Genomic DNA, 18723 nt, shown 5'->3' with positions numbered 1-18723 from the left:
ATACTAAAATCAGTGTAAAAGTTTAAGGAGAGACAGGATTATTAGCATAGTCTCAAATATCTCCCTCAAGATATTTATCAATCACACTGGGAAAAAGAATAACTTTACAGTGGAGAGAAACTCAGCAGTCACCACCTTAACCAAGTAATCAGGTAATCACCTATAATGGGACATATGAACATGATGTCCACCAACATGATGCACTGAAAAGGAGATATCTTTTCCATGGCATTCTTTCCAAAATGTCTAATCTAATACAGACAAAACACCAGACAAACCCAAACTCAGACATTACATAAAATAACTGGCCAGTACTCATGAAAGTATCCACATCACGAAAGAAAAGGAAAAAAATGAAGATATGTCACAGAGAGGAGGAGGCACAATAAGTAAATGCAATGTGGGATCTGGGATTAGATCCTGAAACAGAAAAAGGATGTTAAGGGAAAAACTAGTGACATTCAATTAAGCTAGTTAACAGTACAATACCAGTGTTAATTTTTTGGTTTTGATAATTGTACTGCAGTTATTTAAGTTGTTATTATTAAAAGAAGCTGGGTGAACAGTATACATGAACTTTCTGTACTGTTTTACAACTTTTAAGTTCAAAATTACTTCAAAATAAAAAGTTTAAAAAGAAGTAGTGTCTACTAAGGCAGACAAGTCTGCCACTAACTTGCTATTTGAGCTTCAGCAAGTCCCGATCCCTCTTTCAGCCTCAAGATACAATGGAAGGGTTAGATAAAACGCTCTTCTTTCTAACAGAAAGAACAAAGACCCCAAAGAAAAAAAATTTAGGAATAGTCTAATACATTCTTCCAACTGAGACATTCAAAAGCTTTACTCTTCCTTATCAATTGACAAAACCCCAAAAGAATCATACAGAACAAAGAAATGCACAAGAAAAACAACTGATCAGTCCAAAGATACAAGTGAATGAGGATGCCTAAAACTAAACCACCCCTTCCCTCTTACCATTGAAGCGGTCAATGGCCTCTTGCCGCATGTTCCCAGTGATTCCACCGTCAATACGTTCATATTTATAACCTTCATGTTCCAAGAAATCCTCTAGCAGGTCCAGCATCTTGGTCATCTGTAAAAGCAGCACAGTTTAATCATGGAGGAATCAGATACTAATCCCCTTCCCTGTGTCACTGAGGGTTGTCTACTATTGTCCTGTACAGCTCCCAGCCCACAGGATACCTGGGAGAAGATGAGCACGCGATGCCCACCCTCCTTAAGGTTCTTGAGCATCTTCTGCAGCAGCAACAATTTCCCAGATGCTCTGATAAGGGCACTGCCATCATACATGCCATTAGGCATCTTAGGGGCTTCCTAAGGACAAATGCAAAGAAGAAAAAAATACTGAAAGACATCCCACATGAAGGAGCTCCAACCCAGGAAGAAACAAGAGTGGGCACAACATACCATTGCAGCCACAGGGAAGAGGTATGGGTGGTTGCAGCACTTCTTAAGATCCATCACCACATTTAGCAGAGAGACCTGGTTGCCACCACCTCGAGCATTGAGTGCTTCAAAATTTCGAGTGAGGATGTACTTATAGTATTTCCTACGTGGGCAAGATGGAAATATAGGTTTGACTCAAAAGTCTTTAAATGACTAATAATGCATCCCCAATGCCTGAGATCTTTCTTCCAATATATCTCACTTTGGAGCTAAGGAAACCCAACAAGCACCACCACCCCCCCATCATTTTAAATAAGAGAGGAAATAACTAAGTAAGAACTATGTGCTCTAGCTCCCTGGCATCAGGTTTCTTTACGCCTTGCCTGATCCTGTCACCAGATGCCTTGAAGCTGAGTTGGGGGAGGAGTAAGAAACACTCTGCAGACTGGCAGATATCTAACAGCATTTGCAAAATGGTGTCAGTGCTTCTGTCCCTTTCAACTCACTTCTGCATAGGGCTCAATTCCACACGCACAATGAGTTCTGTCTTGGATGGCATATTCTTGAACACGTCTGCTTTGAGCCGCCGCAACATGTGAGGCCCCAACATGTCATGCAGTTTTTTAATCTGGTCCTCCTTGGCAATGTCAGCAAACTCTTCCAAAAAGCCTTCCAAATTGCTTCAGAAAGAAAAGGAAAAAAGTTGGAGGGAGAAAGGAGAACGTAAAATAATTTAGGAAATGAGCAACAGAACCATGAGAAGCAGAATTATGAGTCAATTATGAATAAACACACACTTACTGGAACCTCTCGGGGGTGAGAAAGTTAAGCAGATGAAACAACTCTTCGAGATTGTTTTGTAATGGAGTCCCGGTCAGCAACAGCTTGTGCTGGAGTGAGTAACCATTCAAGACCCGGAAGAACTAGTGAAGCAGATGGAGAGAGGTGAGAATCAATGAAAAGAGGGCTCTAATATATCTCTGCAAAATTTCAACCTGTTGCACTGCCCAATAGTTAAGCCTCCTACTGCCATCATCATCCTTTTAAAAAGCCCTGGCCACTAAGGGCCATCACATATGAGGAAGAAAAGCAGAGACCATTTTTCTCTTTCCTCTCCTTCTCACCTTAATGAGTAGGTGGTACTAGAAAACTAAAAGTGGGGACTATAACCTCCCTCCCTAACCCCTCACCTTAGACTGATTGTTCTTCAGCCGATGGGCTTCATCCACGATGAGGCAGGCCCAATCAATAGAACCCAAGATGGCCATGTCAATGGTGATCAACTCATAGGATGTCAGTAGCACATGGAATTTCACAGATGCCTCTTTCTGCACATGAAAGCAACGTGGTCACTACTGGTCAACTCCTCTGGTGTAAACACAACCAGGAGACTGATGGGGTTTTTCCTCCTTCAAGGGTTACCCTTTCGTCTCACCCAGGGACCAGGTCACAGGAGGCAAACTAAGCCCAAAGCCCCAACTTGCTCTCTAGGGTGGCCTCCCTACCCTGAGATACCTTCATGCGGGAGGCCTTCTTGCCACCACGAATGGCATTGTCTTCAAAGGAGAATTCATTCTCCCGGATGATGGCACGGCTGTCCTTGTCACCCACGTAGGTCACCACATACATATCTGGAGCCCACATTTCAAACTCCCGCTCCCAGTTGATGATGGTAGAAAGAGGGGCACTCACTAGGAAGGGGCCTTTGGAATGACCCTTTGCAGAAGAAAAGAAGCAGAGTTGGGACTGAGGACCCCAGCACACTGCAACCCCAGCGTCCACCTCCTCCTGCTGCCCCCTCAAGCTGACGGAGGCCTGGCACCTGCACCCTCTCCTTCCTCTATGCAAACATCCTGCCCACTTATTTCCAAGGTCCACCCTCACAGAGAGCTTAAAATCATAACTCTTCCATTAAGTCTTTCCATACTAATTCCACCCATACTTCTGCTTACCTCAACACTTAATTGTTCCCCAGGACTGAGGCTCTCTGAACCCACAGTGAATTCTACCCATGGTTCCACACCCTCCAATCTTTTGCTGTGTATATGTGTCTATCTTACTATCACTGAATAGTGTTCTTCAAAGTCAGAGACCAGTCTTTTCTTCCTTCTCTCTCCTCAGAGTATACGAGAAGACTACAAACACAAAATACCCACACAAGAAACAGCCCCAGCTTGCCTTACCTCTTTGTAGAGAGAATAGAGGAAGACTGCCGTCTGTACAGTCTTCCCAAGGCCCATCTCATCAGCCAAAATGGTGTCGGTGCCCTGAGCCCAGGAGAAACGTAACCAATTCAAGCCCTCCATTTGATAGGGGTGCAGGGTTCCACCTGTGGCATCCAGGTACTCTGGCTGTCGCTCGTACTTCACCGTTGGCTGAAGGATGAAATAGGTAAGTCATGAGCTGGCAAGGAATTCCCTTCCTCCCATAGATGGCAACTGCCTCATTCTCATACATCCTCACTAGATCCTCCCTGGGAGAGCCACAAAAAATTCTGGGGAAAAAGATCCCCAATGGTTATTTCAATTTTGTGTCTGATTTAGGATCCTGCAGGAAGCAGGGCAATTAACTATCAGGCAAACCTGATCACTGAGGAAAAAGACATCACGGACTCCCTAGCAATACAGTAATTCTACTAGTCAGGATCCACCAGATAAATAACTGTATGTCCCTCCTAGATTGATTTTTTTAACTTTAATCACCCTCAAATCATACTGCACAAACAAAACCCAGAGAACTAAGCCATGAATTAAGGGTCAGAAGACCCAGGTTCCCAATGTAAGTTTCATAAAATCATGGTTGTGTGACCTCTCCCCCTAGATAATACTTCCTCAATTATATAAAATACACCTCCTTTCTTTTCCTGATGATAAAAGGAGTAAGTAATCCTAATGCTTTCTGATTTCTAGAAATGTAGGGAAGTGGGGAAGTGGACATTATGAAGCATTTGCAGCTACAAAGGTATTATCTGCAGATCATTACTTAGCATGTCATCATTGGAGTACAGCAGATGAGATACATTGTCCTACCCAACAAACTGTACCCTCTCTTTTCTACCCCAACTCACGTCAACTGTTGGAGTTTCAGGAGGCCTCTCCAACTTCCTCAACTTCACCTTCTTGAGTTTCTTGCCTGGTCGTCCTTCCTCACCCCTCATCAACTCCCTATAGAAGAAAGATATCACACAGCTGCCCAAGGTCCTTTTCAATAAGAAGTAACTCTAACCCTCACCCCAAATCACTCACCTGTGATTCCAATAGCTTTGTTTAAATAGGTCATAATCCTGTATCTCCACATCCTCACTCTCCCAAGATGCCTGATCATACGGTAAGTCCCGCCACTTGATCAAATAGTGGACATGGCCCTTCTTGTCCACGCTGCAAGGTCAAGGAGAGAAAACCCTTAGAGCCAGAAGGCAACCTTCCTCCCCTCCTAAATTAGCCTTGCTCTCAAAAACTGATAATAAGGTATGTTCTATACCAGATCTATAGGTATGTCACAGAGCCCACATGTATTCAGAGCCTCTACTATACCAGTCTTTGGAGCAAAAATTATCTTTAATCTATACTTTCCTATAGCTTAAACACCAAGGTTCAGTCAGTTAATGATAACACAGAGTGTCTTGCAAATATAAGTCACTGGTGGCATCTATTTTCCTAATCCCTTTAGCAGGACTCTAGTCTCCCATGGAGACACTGCCTACCTCCAGTGTGCCCAGCTAGTACCTGTGGTTCAGGATGCGATGGATCATCATCCACTCAGGTTTTATCCCATAGCGATAAAAACGTTCCTCCATCTCTGCAAATTTAGGGTCCTTGTTCTTTCGCTTTCGGCTCTTCTCTTCATCACCACCGAAGTCACCAGAAGGTGGCTCATCCATGTCATTCTTCCGCTGATAGTTTCTGAACATCACCTGACAATGCAGCTCCAACTGTGAGCAGAAAGAGAAAATAAGCCACCAAGGAGTTGCATTCACTCCTTTCCATCCAAAAGGCTGTTTTATCACTACCCTCTTCACTGGGGTCCCCGCATCTCTAGCCTATCCTAGACTTACCTGCAGTTCAGACACCCAGGAGCAGTGCCAGTAAGACATGCCTTGCCATTTCACGAAGAACTGCCGCTCTGGCCGCCCCTCCAAGGGCTTGGGGGAGGGAGTATTGGGATCAGCATCTGGAGGCCGAGGCACTGGTGTTGGAGATGGTGGTTGACCCCACTTCCAGATTAGGATCTTCTGCACTTTGCCCTTCAGAGCTGGACACTGAGGGAAAAAAGATGACCTAATCCCAAATCATACCCAGGGGAGGAGATGGGACAGCCCACAGCCTCAACTTCGTCAAAGGGATGATTAAAATTTCATTTCAAGTAAGATCTAATCCCAGGTCCCCTCTAGGAAGAGAATACAGGTTAAGGATCCCTTATCTGAAATGCTAGGGACCAGAAGTGTTTTGGCTGAATTTCTTCTGTATTTCTGGACTTCATCCAGGATTTATATGACACTATCACTCCTATCTGCTTAATAGAGCCAGTAGCTAGACTAACAATAACTCAGAACGAGCAGACAGAAAACCCACAGACCCACAGCCCAGAATTCCTCTCTTGAGCAACTGAAAAGCAATAGTAAGTGGCCCTATTAAACATTCAAAGCTACTGAGCCCCCAAGGCAGGGTGTCAAGACAGGAACAGATGTTCTTAGCTAGAAGAACATTGCTCCAACCTTCTTAGAGCTGGCAAAACATCAACTCCTCTGTTTGAAGTTAGTCCTATATTTTCCCAGGACAAAGGTATCCTAAAAATATTAGGTTGGTACAAAAGTAATTGCAGTTTCAGACCATGAATTTTATCTCAAACATATCTTTATTAATCAAAATAGGAACGATTACAATCAACACATTTTTGCCAACGAGAAATAAGTTTGTTTATTCCTATAGTGTAAAAATCCATGCTTCAGGATTTGACAAACTCTTGGAAAGCATTTTCTCCATCTTACTGGTTGTGGAACCATCTTCCCTGCAAAAAGTTGTCCAGATGCTTGAAGAAGTGGTAGTGGGTTGGCGAGAGGACAGGTGAATATGGCGGATGAGGCAAAACTCTGTAGCCGATTTTGTTCAACACTTGAAGTGTTGGTTGTGCAACGTGAGCTCAGACGTTGTCAGGCATTGTTGGGTGTTGTCGTGGAGAAGAATTGGGCCCTTTCTGTTGACCAATGACGGCTAAAGGCATTGCAGTTTTCGGTGCATCTCATTGATTTGCTGAGCATACTTCTCAGACATAATGGTTTCGCTGGGATTCAGAAAGCTGTAGTGGATCAGACTGGCAGCAGATCACCAAACAGTAACCATGATCTTTTTTTGGTGCAAGTTTGGCTTTGGGAAGTGCTTTGGAGCTTTTTCTTGGTCCAGCCACTGAGCTGGTCATTGCCAGTTGTCATATAAAATCCACTTTTCATCCCACGTGGCAATATGATCAAGAAATGGTTCATTGTTGCATACAATAAAAGAAGACACTGCAAAACAACAATTCTTTTGATTTTCAGTCAGCTCATGAGGCACGCACTTATCCAGCTTTTTCATCTTTCCAATTTGCTTCAAATGCCAAATGACTGTAAAACGGTCAACGTTGAGTTCTTCGGCAACTTCTTGCATAGCTGTAAAAGGATCAGCTTCGATGACTGCTCTCAATTGGTCATTGTCAACTTCCAATGGCTGGCCACTGCACCCCTCAATTTTAAGGCTCTTGTCTCCTTTGCAAAACTTGTTCAGCCACCACTGCCCTATATGTTCATTAGCAGTTCCTGGGCCAAATGCGTTGTTGATGTTGCGAGTTGCTGCTTTACAACCCATTTTGAACTCGAATAAGAAAATCGCTCGAATTTGCTTTTTGTCTAACATCATTTCCATAGTCTAAAATAAATATAAAATGAACAGCAAGTAATATAAGTCATCAGCAAAAAAAACATAAAGTGAGAAAGGTACATTAAAATGATGTATAACGGCCGGGTGCGGTGGCTCACGCCTGTAATCCTAGCACTCTGGGAGGCCGAGGCAGGTGGATCATTTGAGCTCAGGAGTACAACACCAGCCTGAGCAAGACCCCATTTCTACTAAAAATAGAAAAAAATTATATGGACAACTAAAAATATATAGAAAAAATTAGCCGGGCATGGTAGCACATGCCTGTAGTCCCAGTTACTCGGGAGGCTGAGGCAGAAGGATTACTTGAGCCCAGGAGTTTGAGGTTGCTGTGAGGTAGGCTGACGCCACGGCACTCTAGCCTGGGCAACAGAGTGAGACTCTGTCTCAAAAAAAAATAAAAAATAAAATGATATATAACATAACCACATTTATTTAAGAATGTATTCTCATATCAAGCGGCAAATTTCAAAAATGCTAGAACTGTGTTTACTTTTGCACCAACCTAATACATGAGGAAGGCAAATACATGTCTTGGGGCTAAAAAGTTCATAGTTCTCCAATGACCGCTCCTGCACATCACCCTCACAATGCCTACATGTGAAAGTGATAAACCCTTCCACTAGACTACACTTCCCACATCTCCTGCTCCAGCTGAGATCAGTCACTCACCGTACAACGGGGACAGAGCCATTCGCCATTGGGGATCTCTGGAAGTGGGGGGTTTAGGCAGTGAATGTGGTAGGAAGAAGGACAAGTATCACAACAGAGCAGCTCCCCACCATCCTTGCAGACCCGACAGAATTCCATATGATGGTCATCTTCCTCTTCAGGGTCTCCCCCAACCTCTTCCAGGATCTCCTCACCCTCCGAATTATCCTCTTTGGCCTCCCACTGGATGCCCTCCTTCTCCTGCAGTAAAGGACCACAGATTCAGATTACTACCACCCCCTACCCACCCGCCTCTGAACCCACTGCCCATCATTCCTTTGAATGCTTCCCAAAGCTCACAACCAGCAGCACCACTGTTTCTATTTCCACCCTGGCCCCAAAGAGCTTTATCATCCCACCCTTCCTCTCATGGGTTCCAAGGGGCCACAGTGGCCAGATACTCACGCAGTGCGGGCAGCTCCACTTGCCCTCGGGAGCCTTCTCCATATCCGGATCCAGGCAGACCATGTGGTAAGCTCGGGGACAGGTATCACACAGGATGATCTCACCGCCTTGCTGGCACACCTCGCAATAGTCCTGGTGGTCTGTCTCATAACCATCCACAGCAGTCACCTCCTCCTCGCCTGGGCAAGGAAGAGGGAAAGCCCAGTTATTAGAAAAAAACTACCTCCCCCCCACCCCTATCTCCTTAGGGAGATTCTTCCCCATTCATTCCCATCTCATCCCATCACATACAGATAGAGAAAAGAAACACACCTTTCTTTTTCTTTTTAGTGGTTCGGAGTTTCTTGCGGCTGCGGCTACTGCGGCTGGTGGAACCATCCGAAACGGAATAGCTATTGATGCTGGCATCATCGAAGTCAGATTCCACATCTAAGTCGTCATCCTCGCTCTGACATGATGAAAATAAATAAGGTTAGAAGTTCAAGCCAAGGAGAAGGAAACAGTGCAGAGAGGGGATCACTCTCTCACTGGGGGTACCATAATCCCAGCAAAGACTATTGTATATGGAACCACTCCCCACATTCGTATGTGCCTACTGTGAAGGACACATCCAGACATAAGGTAACATCTTTCCTATTAGACATGGCTCCCTCCCCAAAGAGATAGGCTGGGGTCTCACCGAGGATCTCTTACGCTTGGAACCAAAACCTCCCAGCTTGATTTTCAGAGGAGCTACTTTCTTGGGTTTAGGCTTCTTTGCATCAGGTACACGAGGGCTGCCCTTGGGCTTCCTCCGAGCATTGGGACCTAAAACCAGAATACATCCAAACATATACCACAAGGCAAAAGATGGGGAAAATGAAATCTTCTCCACCTAAGCTTGCTTCACCATATCCAGATTCCAGAATTTCTCTCCTAAACCCGAGACTCATTCCTCTCTCCTATCTCCTACCTTAGGGCTGACAAGCATTCTCATGCTTTCTCTGTCTCTGACATCCTAAGCCCACATTAGTTCCCCCTCCTACTTGCAAGCCCATTTCACCTTTGCCCTCCTTGGTCTTGGCCTTTCGGATAGGCACCTCCACAGGGGGAGGTGGTGGTGCAACCTCAGTGGCTGTCACCATGCTCTCCACCACAGCCACTGCTGCCGCTGCTGCAGCAGCCACTGAAGCCCCAGAACTGCCTTTGAAGGGGTTATTGGTACTGAACTCCCGCCACTTTGCACCCAAAACCATCATCATCTTGGAGACAGCGATCTTGGGGTTTTTGGCAGCAATGAGGGGTCTGGTGGAGAAATGGACAAGAACAGAGAAGAGGGAAATGTTTAAGCATAAAACAAAGAAAGAGAAGCAAGGAGAGAAGGACTCTCCTCCCCACATCCCTAAGACCCTCCTTGTTTACCGGACAAACTGGCTGAAAGCCTTGTAGTTGGTGAGGGTGCGATAATCTTCCTCTGAGAACACATGGTCAATGTCTTCCATGCCCCAGTCTTCCAGGAGCTGAGCAGATGATTTAGGCTCCTGCAGAGAGAGCAAGGTCAAGGACTTGCCACCTAGTGCCTACACTTGCTAAGGAAATTTGAATTTAACTACAGGATAAGAGAGCTAAGAGGAAAAAATTAGAACAGAGAGAAAATGTTCTATGGGGCAGTAGAGTGTCTGCGAAACAAAGGACAGAAGTTTACAGTACAGAGAACAGGATGGAGATCCAGGCACCTTTGAATCATCATCATCATCATCTTCCTCCTCCTCCTCCTTCCGCTTGGATTTGCTCTTTTTCTCTTTCTTAGGTCCAAGCTTCTTCTTCTTCTTCTTGCCAGGGGTATAGTCGCTGCCCTCACTGTCTGAGCGCAGAGCCACCTCTTCCTCCTCCTCCACAAACTCTGGCCCCTCCCCAGAGCTGTCCCCCAGCTGCCGGCACAAGAGCATACGCTGGAGCAGGGAAAGGGGGAGAGGGAGACAGACACACACCTGCTACACACATGCTGACCTCAGGAGTGCCCTGAGGCTCATTGCCCGGACCTGGCCCACTACTTTAGAGGAAGAAACAAATGCCCTCAGCCCTTCAACCCTTCTCAGAGCTCCTCCCTTCTTCCTCTGATTCCCCAGTAACATTCAGTCACCCACTCACCTCCTTTTTTTGGCGCTTGCTCTTAGGAATTTTAGGGTCCCTGGGTTTCTTAGGCTTTTTCTTTTTCTTGAGCTTTGGAGTCTCTGCTTCTGACAAATCCTCTTCTGGGTCCTCTTCATTTTCTACATATATTTGGCATAGAGTGGTAGGCAGGGAAAAGATCAATAGCAAAAGGTTAGGCCCCAATCCAGAGGCTTTAAACTTTATTCCCTACCTCTTGTCCCAGATTCCTCTGAAGAGAACTGCTATACTCTCCACAGAAGGAAGCTGATACCCAAGGCAAAAACAGACAAAGAGAGAGCTGTATATACTCAAAATAGGCCTGCCAGGCCAGACCAGACCCACCTCGGGCAGCTGTCCAGACCCCTGCCTTCTCTCTCCCGTCCTCCCAGCAGTCCTCTAGATGTTCACCAGTACAGCTGAATCAAGCTGCTTAGAGTTTACCAAGTAAGAGAACTAAGTCTAGGCCTCCTGCAATTGGCCAAGTATTCTATAAACCAGGGAAAAAGAAAGAAAGATCCTACTCAGAAGACAAAAACTATAGAGTATACTCTCACCACATACCCAGAACATTACCAGTTCAGGGGTCCCAGAAACCGCACCCCTCCTTCTCTAACTCCTCTGGGGTCATCACTGCTAAAAACAACCAGAACCTCCAAATCCCATATTCAGTTGCCAGCCCAATCTCACACCCACTCCCAAAACAATTTCCTTTCCCCATCTCCAACTCTAATGTTCCTCCCCAGCGTCTCCTGGGTCAGCAGCCTCTTCTCTCTAGGGACCCAAATCAGCCCAGCTGTCACCATCTCCCTCCCACCCCAAGCAATCCTCCTCCCATCTGGCTCCACCTCCTCCCCTGGCTGGAAGCACACACAAAGCCTGGGGTAATACTGAAAGCTCCTGGGCAAGGATAGGTGGGAAGGGGCACAGAAGGGGAGGAGAAGGCCAGGAGGCAGGTTCCTTTGCAGCAGACATTCACACCAACTCCAGCTCCCTCCTCTCTCTCCCTCTTCCCAAGCCACCCCCGCCCAAGGTGGGGGGAGTAGAGAAAGGAGTGGAGAGAAGAAGGGAGTGCCTCACCCACTGAAGTGAGGGAAAATGGCTCCTGACCGCAGAAGCCAGCCCAGGGCACCCAGCTGCCAACATAGGACAGACAGGAAGTGGCAGGGTAGGGGGGCGGGGTTGAGAGAGGTAGCCGGGGAATGACTGCCCTCACAGAAGACTTCCCAAATTACTACCTGGCCCCAGGTCCAAATGCCACTGATCTCTAACACCTACTCCAGGATGACACAAGAGGCCATTCTAACATCCTAGCAAGGAAACCCAAGGAAAGCAAGACAATCATGAAGGATAATACTGTGAGAGAGACTGGATTACTCCCTCAGTCATAATTTTTTTTCAGTTATCAGAGCTAAGATTTAACAAAGGCTCAGTGGAGCTGTGGTCAGATCGTACAACCTTCTCCCCAAATTCTGATACCCAAAAGATTTAGCTTGAGGAATGGAAGCCCACAAGGAGTCTCTGAAGCTCAGCTTCCTCATCACCTCCACCAGAGTCCTAGCCAACAGATAGGAGTCATGTACACACTTAAAAAAAAAAAAAAAAAAAGGAGCAGGGCCCACATAGTGGTGAAAAACACTATGCCTCTTTCAATCCCTCACATGCTCTTAGCTCCTGACCCCCAGAACTAGCCCTAAAATGTCTATGGCTCCACCCTCCCTGAGCTAGACAGATACTAGGGAACGTGAGACATTAGGCTGGACAAAGCACCATCAGCCTCCCCCCTCTCACTTAGCCCAGGATCAGGCCAGGCAAAAGAAAGCCCCTCCCATTCCCTTGGGAATGGTACACCAGCCTGGATCTCACCAGAAAGAATCATTTTCTTAAGGGCTATCCCCAAGTCACTCCCCACAATCAGCTACAGAGGATCTTCCTCTTTGCCATCCCCATAAAGCTGGAAACAGACAAGGTCAAACCCATGGAGGCAAAGGGGACACCCTTCCATCTGCACATGATCCCCAAACTTCTCTGGCAAATAATGTGCTAAAATGACAAGCAGCAAACCGGCTCAGATATAGAGGAAGATTTGGGAAAGGGGCAGGAATGGGGTGTGGCAAGTGGAAAAACTGGGTCATGCTACAGCTCAGGGCAGAGTTCACCCAAGGAGCCTGCACAGCTCCCAGTCAACATGGGGGGCAGCCCCAGACCAAGAGCCAGTGCAAGGCCAAGACGTAGAGCCAACATTGCCTGGATAGCACTTCTATTTCTCATGCCCCTGTTAGAAAGGACAGGCTCACCTCACCACCACCACCACCCTGCCCCCACCTTGGGCAAAAGCACAGAAATCAGTCACCCTACCCTACACAGCGATGAGACCAAGTCTAAATTTCTTATTCCAACAGCTTAAGACTCAGTAACAAGACTAACCCCTCTCCTAAATGGTCTCAGGTTCAAATGAAGAGTTCCAACTTAGAAAATGCCAAATGAGAAAGCATCTCTCTGAGACCACCTCAACTTCCAGCTGGAGCTAAGAGAAAAGGCAGAGGTAAAACATGTTAGATGGAAAACGAAAACAAGATCAGCAGGCTCCAGAATGAGACAGTAAGTGGAAGCATAAGGGATGAAGAAAGGGCATGTAGGAAAAAATGAAGCTAGAAAAAAAGAAGGTCAAAGAAACAAATAGGCAATTTAGCTAGGGGCTCTGAAGAAGGAAAGACAGACGAGAGAGACATCCACTTAGGAGCATGACATCAATCATCATTTGAGAATAGACAAGGGCTACTCTAATCAGGCAGGGTGGTTATAACCATACGGGTTTGGCCAGTTCATGGAGCCACCCCAAAACACAGATAGCACAACCCCTAACACACCTACACAAACACTTCACACTGCCAGCCCAAACCCCAGGCTATCTCACAGGGGCAGAAACCTCTAGGAAAAAAGCCAGGATTATGTCCACCCGCTAGGGGAAGCGGGGTGCCCTCCCTTCTTTTGCCCCTCCCTACTAGGCTATTACATCCTTCTCTAGCCCCCATCATTTCCCCACTCAAAACATTCCAGCAACATGCCTGGCTAAAAGCGCTCCAGATCCTGCTGAGGAGCGCGATTCAAACTTCACACAGTTGAAACAGCACAGAAAACCGGTAACTGATCAGAAGCTAAAAATAATCAGATAAAGAGTAACCAGCACTCCCTCTTTCCTTTCCACAGCAGCAACCACAGGATCCTACCAGCACAGATGCCCAGCTGGTCTTCTCAAACAGAAATCCCCAATACTCCCCCCTCCACCACCACCACCACCAGATAGCCTCCAGGGGTCCCAGCTACCTGCGTTCCTCCAAGGACTCACACCAGGTAACGCTTGCCAGCCCAGAGAGCTCCCTCAACCGGGAACTGCAGAGCATTCCTCAAGACAGAGGAGTGCAGCAAGCTTGCATCTCCATCCGCGGTGCCCAGGAGGCACATGGCTTCCACCCCCCTCACACAAGAGCTCCGCAGAAGGGAACCACTCCCTTCGATGCCCTCCACTTCAGGCTCTGCCCAGAGAGACGAGCTACACAAACCTGCCTCACCAGGCACTCGGAAGGGCCCAAATGCCTCCTTCCTGCCCTGGGCCCTCAGGAAGAAGATGTTACCTGGGTGGGGTGGGGGCAGGCTGTTGTTCAAAAGTGCATCCATATCCTCCTCCTCACTGCCCGCTGAGCAGGGGGACGGGGAGCCCAAGCCCGACGCCATCCCCTTCCGCTCCCGGCCAGGGAATTGGCCCAGCTGCTCCTGCCGGCGGCCTGGGGCCCTCAACACTGGCCCGAGTCACTGTGCGGGGGAGGGGGGAGAGAAAGGGAGAACAGTCAGTGACGCGCACTGTCCCCCTCCCCCACACCCACCCGCTCTTTCCGCCCCCCACCCCAGCCACCCTAGCAGGGCACCCGAACCGCTCAGGCTGAACTTAGTTCCACACTCCTCGGGGGCAGCCCGGAAGCCGGCTCCCCAACAGGCGCCCCCACGAAGAGACGGAGCGACGCCCCCGAGGGCAGGCTGGTGCAAGCGTGGGGAGGGGGGCAGCCGGCCTGGACAGAGCAGAGTGTGACGGGGGAGGGAGGGTCCGAGTGGCCGCGGAGCGGGGGGGCCAGGGGAGGCGGCAGGCGGCGAGGCGCTCGGGGACACAAGGTCACTTGGGGGTGGGGGGGCGCCTCCCTGCGCCCGGGGAGGGGCCAGTCCCCAGACAGGGCAGCTCTCCAAAGGCTGTCCTCTGGGACAACTCAGGTTCTCTTCAAGATCGGCGGAGACGAGGGGGCGTGGAGGCTCGAGCGCTGCGGGGGGCTGGAGACAGGGACGTGGGGGGGACAAGAGAGCTCCCACTGGGAAGGGGGACGGGCCACGTGTCCCGGGGGGCAAGTGAGCAAAGAACGAGGGGGCGGGCGCCGGGCATTGTGGGAGACTAAGCCCGAGGTGGGGGTCGCCGGGGGCAAGAGTAGGGCAGGGTTAGGGAGGGGAAGTGAAGGGGGTGGCCGGGCACCCTGCAGGGGAGGGAAAGGAAGGGTCGGCTCCTCCGGGCAGGGGGCGGTCCGCGGGTCCAGGGACTCCTGAGGAAGGGGCTGGCTAAGGGATGACCCTCGGGGCTTGTCGGGCAGTGAGGGGCGTCTCTTTGGGAACCCCGCACTCTCCTCACCCCGGAGCCGCCGCAGGTCGTGCTGGGTCCGGCCCGGTGTCACTCCCGCTCCGGCTCCTCCTCGCCACGGCCGAAGGGGGGAAAATGGCTCCGGCTCCGGCTCCGGCGTCGCCTCTTAAAGGGCCCGAAACACCGGCCGGGAAATCCCACCGCACAGGCCCCGCCCCCCCACGGACAGCCCATAATAACCTCAACCAACTCCAACCCCCCCCCTCCACTACCGCCACCCTCCTCCCTAGGTCTCCCGGGCAACCCCCGCCCCCTCGTCGCTCAGGCAACCATTGGCCACGCCCCCTCCGAGCGCGCGCGCGCGTGTCACCCGGGCAACCGCCCACCTCCTGGCCATCCCATAATACACACGGACACCCCCCCCCACACACACACACACACACACACACCTCGGCCCCCCTCACACACATTTAATACACATATATGCCAGGGGACTGCTGACATCTCATAATGTTGCAGACCTTTTACATCTAACACTCTTAGACATCCCATAATAGCCATCCTTTGCCAACTTCTTCACTCTTGGCCCTAATGCTAACATCCCATAATAATTCATCACCCCTCCCTCCCCATGGCCATCCCATAATAAGCACCCCTCCCAGCACTTCAGCCTCATATCCCATAATACTCATCCCCATCCCCCACAGACATCCCATAATAACCACCCTTCATCCACCCCCAGTTTGATATCCCATAATAGTCAGAAACTCACCCCCCCCTACATACTACAACAACGGACATTCGGCCTCCTCCCACACATATCCCGTAATAATCAGTCTCCCACTTTCTATACTGACATCCCATAATAACCAGCCCCTGGAGCTGCCCTCAGTTCCTGCAGGCTAGGGTCTAGATGCTCGCAACATCACCCCCAGCCTTCACACTCTCCTAGCTCCTGGGCCCATAATTACTTCCCCTATCAAAGAGATATCCCATAATCAACTGTCCTACTGTCACCCCACAGGTGGACAGCGAACCTCCTCTCCTCTAACACTGGAAAGATATCCCATAATAATTTTACTCCCCCACTCACACCCTGACATCCCATAATACTTGCAAGGAGCCGGTGGTCAACCAGACATACCATAATGCTCCCAGCACAACGCAGTGTCACATCCCGTAATGTTTCATCTCCACTCTTCCACCCCTATACCCTTCCAGCTAAGTATCCCATAATAATCATATTCATACCTCCCCCATCTCTAGATACTGTCAATCTATTCTAACACCCAGAGCAGGGAGGACCAGGCAGGCTACCCATACTGCCCTGTCCCCACCCCTACTCACACACGTCTTAATCCCTTTCTGGGCCAAAGCAGTGTACCCACAAAACACCTTTTAATATCTGGGACCCTAGCCTCCCTTACGCCAACATTTCCAGACACTCAGGTTCTGAGAGCCAACCTAGGGCCCCACCCAATACCACCAAAATCCAGGTATTTTCCCTGTGTTTACCTCCAGCTCTTGTTTTGAGGAAGACCAACCAAAATTCCAAGCTGACAGATGAAATATTTACATCAAGTTTAATTCACCCCAGAGCATCCCATAATAATTACAAACTCCCATCCAAAGACTATTTCTCAACATTCTAGCAGTCCTCTCCCCCCACCACCAGGGAAGAGACCCTTCATCAACATCCTGGGCCACTCTTATGGATGGACATCCCATCATGATGTGAACTGAGGATGCTGCTGTGTACACACCAAGAGCAGAGACCTGCTCTCCCTCTGCTCACCACTACTTATGTTCATTCAACATACGTTGACACAGAACCTAGTAAGGCACAGAGCTGGGCACCATGGAGAATGCAAAGTCCATGGGTGCCTCCCTTCAATAATCAAAAACAACCAAACTGTGATATCAGACAGAATGTCTGGTGTCCAGAGAGAACTACCGAGTGCTGTTTCTCAATTTCCTATCACAGAGAATAAAATAAATCCTACAGATCTCAGGAGACAGCATATCCCAGTAGAGTTCATTGTGGTCCTTCTAGAGGCTAGAAGGTATTCCAACAGGATTTATGAGTACAGATGTATGGTCAAGATAATCTCCTGTCTGTTCCCTACATAGTAAGGGATTCTGACTGGAGAGCAATCAGTGGGATCCATCCAGTGTTCCTAATACTGAAATCCTTCATGTCCTTCCTTCTTGAGAGACTCATCAACATGCCAGAATTGTTACTCTCATTCTGGAACACCAAATCCTGCTTACCCTTGATGTCCCATATTTTCAGTCACTTTCCCATTTTAGATCCTGAAATCTCATAACACCTCCAATTGCCCCCATCCTTATCTTATTGAGGCCCCATTCTCCACCTCAAAAAAAACCTTAGTTGTATAATTTTCCCCATCTGTCCCTCCCCATGTACAAGTCAACATTCTGGGATGCCTCATTCATTCAATTATGCCACAAGGTAGCCCTCCAAAATACACCATCCCCTACCCTTAATTGCCCCCCTGTCCAGCCACCCTGGGGACCCAGCCCTAGAAAGTTGGAAGAGCCGATCTTAAAACCCTTTGCCCCTCAGAAATTTGAGCCCATACATTTGTCACTTTTCCCTCTTCCTGACCTCCAGAGATTTGGGACCTGAGGGAAAACCAATGCTCCAGCACCAACCACTGCCTTGCCGCCCACGACCCCCAGGCCAGAGATGATGTCCTCCTTTCCTCTCAAGTGCCTTTTTCAAGCAGGTCCAAGACCTGTGGAAGTGAGACAGGTTGAAAAGAAACTGGAACTTCCTGGTAGGAAGGGCCCTTCCTGGCCGGAAGTGAGTGGAATGAACCTCATGCCATCTCTGCAGTGCCCTTCTCATCTCACTTGCCTGCAGAAAGGGCCTGGCCAGATGACTCTCGCCTGCTCTGGGATCCAAGGGACTAGAGAACTGGCGTGGAGAAATGAGTGCAGGAGAGGCAAGAGCTTGCTTCAGGAAATTATAATCCCTCTGTTCCCGAGCAGAGCACGAGGGATGCACACAAGTCTTCCCACCAGCTCCCGCCTGACTTTGTGAAACCACTACCATTCCACATTTAACTCTCTTCTCATCTTAGGACTGGAGTCTTCAGCATCAAAGACCTCAGTCTTCCCAAAAGCTCCCACTATCACCTTTGAAGTTTGTGTTTTCTTTTTCCAGCATTCAGTCCAATTCCCTGGACCACCCTCTTGCTGCATTCATTGTACTGTGCCGGCCATTTCCCCCATTCTGCAAGGCTTCCATAGTCTCCCATGTTAAATTCTCTTGACATCAAGATTGGGCCCCATCCATTACCCAAACCCTCTCCAATGCCTCTCCAATGCTCCAATGAAATCTGTGCTCTACAGTGGGGGGAGAGGAGGTAGCTCTTTCCAGATACCATAATGTGGGGATACCTCCTTTTAAGGAAGTTTCTTCTTCCTATGTGGGGCTGCCTATTGTGCCCTCTCCTATCCCCATTTCTCTAGGGGATCCAGCCTGTCTCTAGGCCTCCAGCTCCCTTCTGTAATATC

At 48.7% G+C, this 18723-nt stretch overlaps 1 protein-coding gene across 5 annotated transcripts in view; it reads right to left on the bottom strand.

The window, feature by feature from the left end:
• The window catches only part of CHD4 (chromodomain helicase DNA binding protein 4), a 31584-nt gene extending 16170 nt beyond the window's left edge, over positions 1 to 15414 (bottom strand). For 2 of the 5 annotated variants that reach the window (XM_045554506.1, XM_045554507.1), the window contains exons 1-22: positions 15232 to 15372; positions 14198 to 14375; positions 10563 to 10684; positions 10148 to 10363; positions 9834 to 9952; positions 9475 to 9716; positions 9112 to 9239; positions 8745 to 8880; positions 8433 to 8611; positions 7989 to 8228; positions 5462 to 5665; positions 5133 to 5338; positions 4653 to 4784; positions 4475 to 4571; positions 3591 to 3782; positions 2923 to 3123; positions 2598 to 2735; positions 2209 to 2330; positions 1914 to 2087; positions 1429 to 1570; positions 1204 to 1335; positions 976 to 1093 (exon numbers count right to left, since the gene is read on the bottom strand). In XM_045554506.1, the coding sequence (XP_045410462.1) occupies positions 976 to 1093; positions 1204 to 1335; positions 1429 to 1570; positions 1914 to 2087; positions 2209 to 2330; positions 2598 to 2735; positions 2923 to 3123; positions 3591 to 3782; positions 4475 to 4571; positions 4653 to 4784; positions 5133 to 5338; positions 5462 to 5665; positions 7989 to 8228; positions 8433 to 8611; positions 8745 to 8880; positions 9112 to 9239; positions 9475 to 9716; positions 9834 to 9952; positions 10148 to 10363; positions 10563 to 10684; positions 14198 to 14297 (3340 nt within the window). In that variant the 5' untranslated portion in view covers positions 14298 to 14375; positions 15232 to 15372. Of the gene's footprint in view, positions 1 to 975; positions 1094 to 1203; positions 1336 to 1428; positions 1571 to 1913; positions 2088 to 2208; positions 2331 to 2597; positions 2736 to 2922; positions 3124 to 3590; positions 3783 to 4474; positions 4572 to 4652; positions 4785 to 5132; positions 5339 to 5461; positions 5666 to 7988; positions 8229 to 8432; positions 8612 to 8744; positions 8881 to 9111; positions 9240 to 9474; positions 9717 to 9833; positions 9953 to 10147; positions 10364 to 10562; positions 10685 to 14197; positions 14376 to 15231 lie in introns of all 5 variants that reach the window. The other 3 variants (XM_045554505.1, XM_045554509.1, XM_045554508.1) reach the window with 3 other exon arrangements.
• Between the last annotated feature and the right edge of the window lie 3309 nt (positions 15415 to 18723).

This window comes from Lemur catta, chromosome 6 (genome assembly GCF_020740605.2).
Source record: "Lemur catta isolate mLemCat1 chromosome 6, mLemCat1.pri, whole genome shotgun sequence".
Classification (NCBI taxonomy): domain Eukaryota; kingdom Metazoa; phylum Chordata; class Mammalia; order Primates; family Lemuridae; genus Lemur; species Lemur catta.
This window is presented reverse-complemented; position numbering and strand designations above follow the sequence as displayed.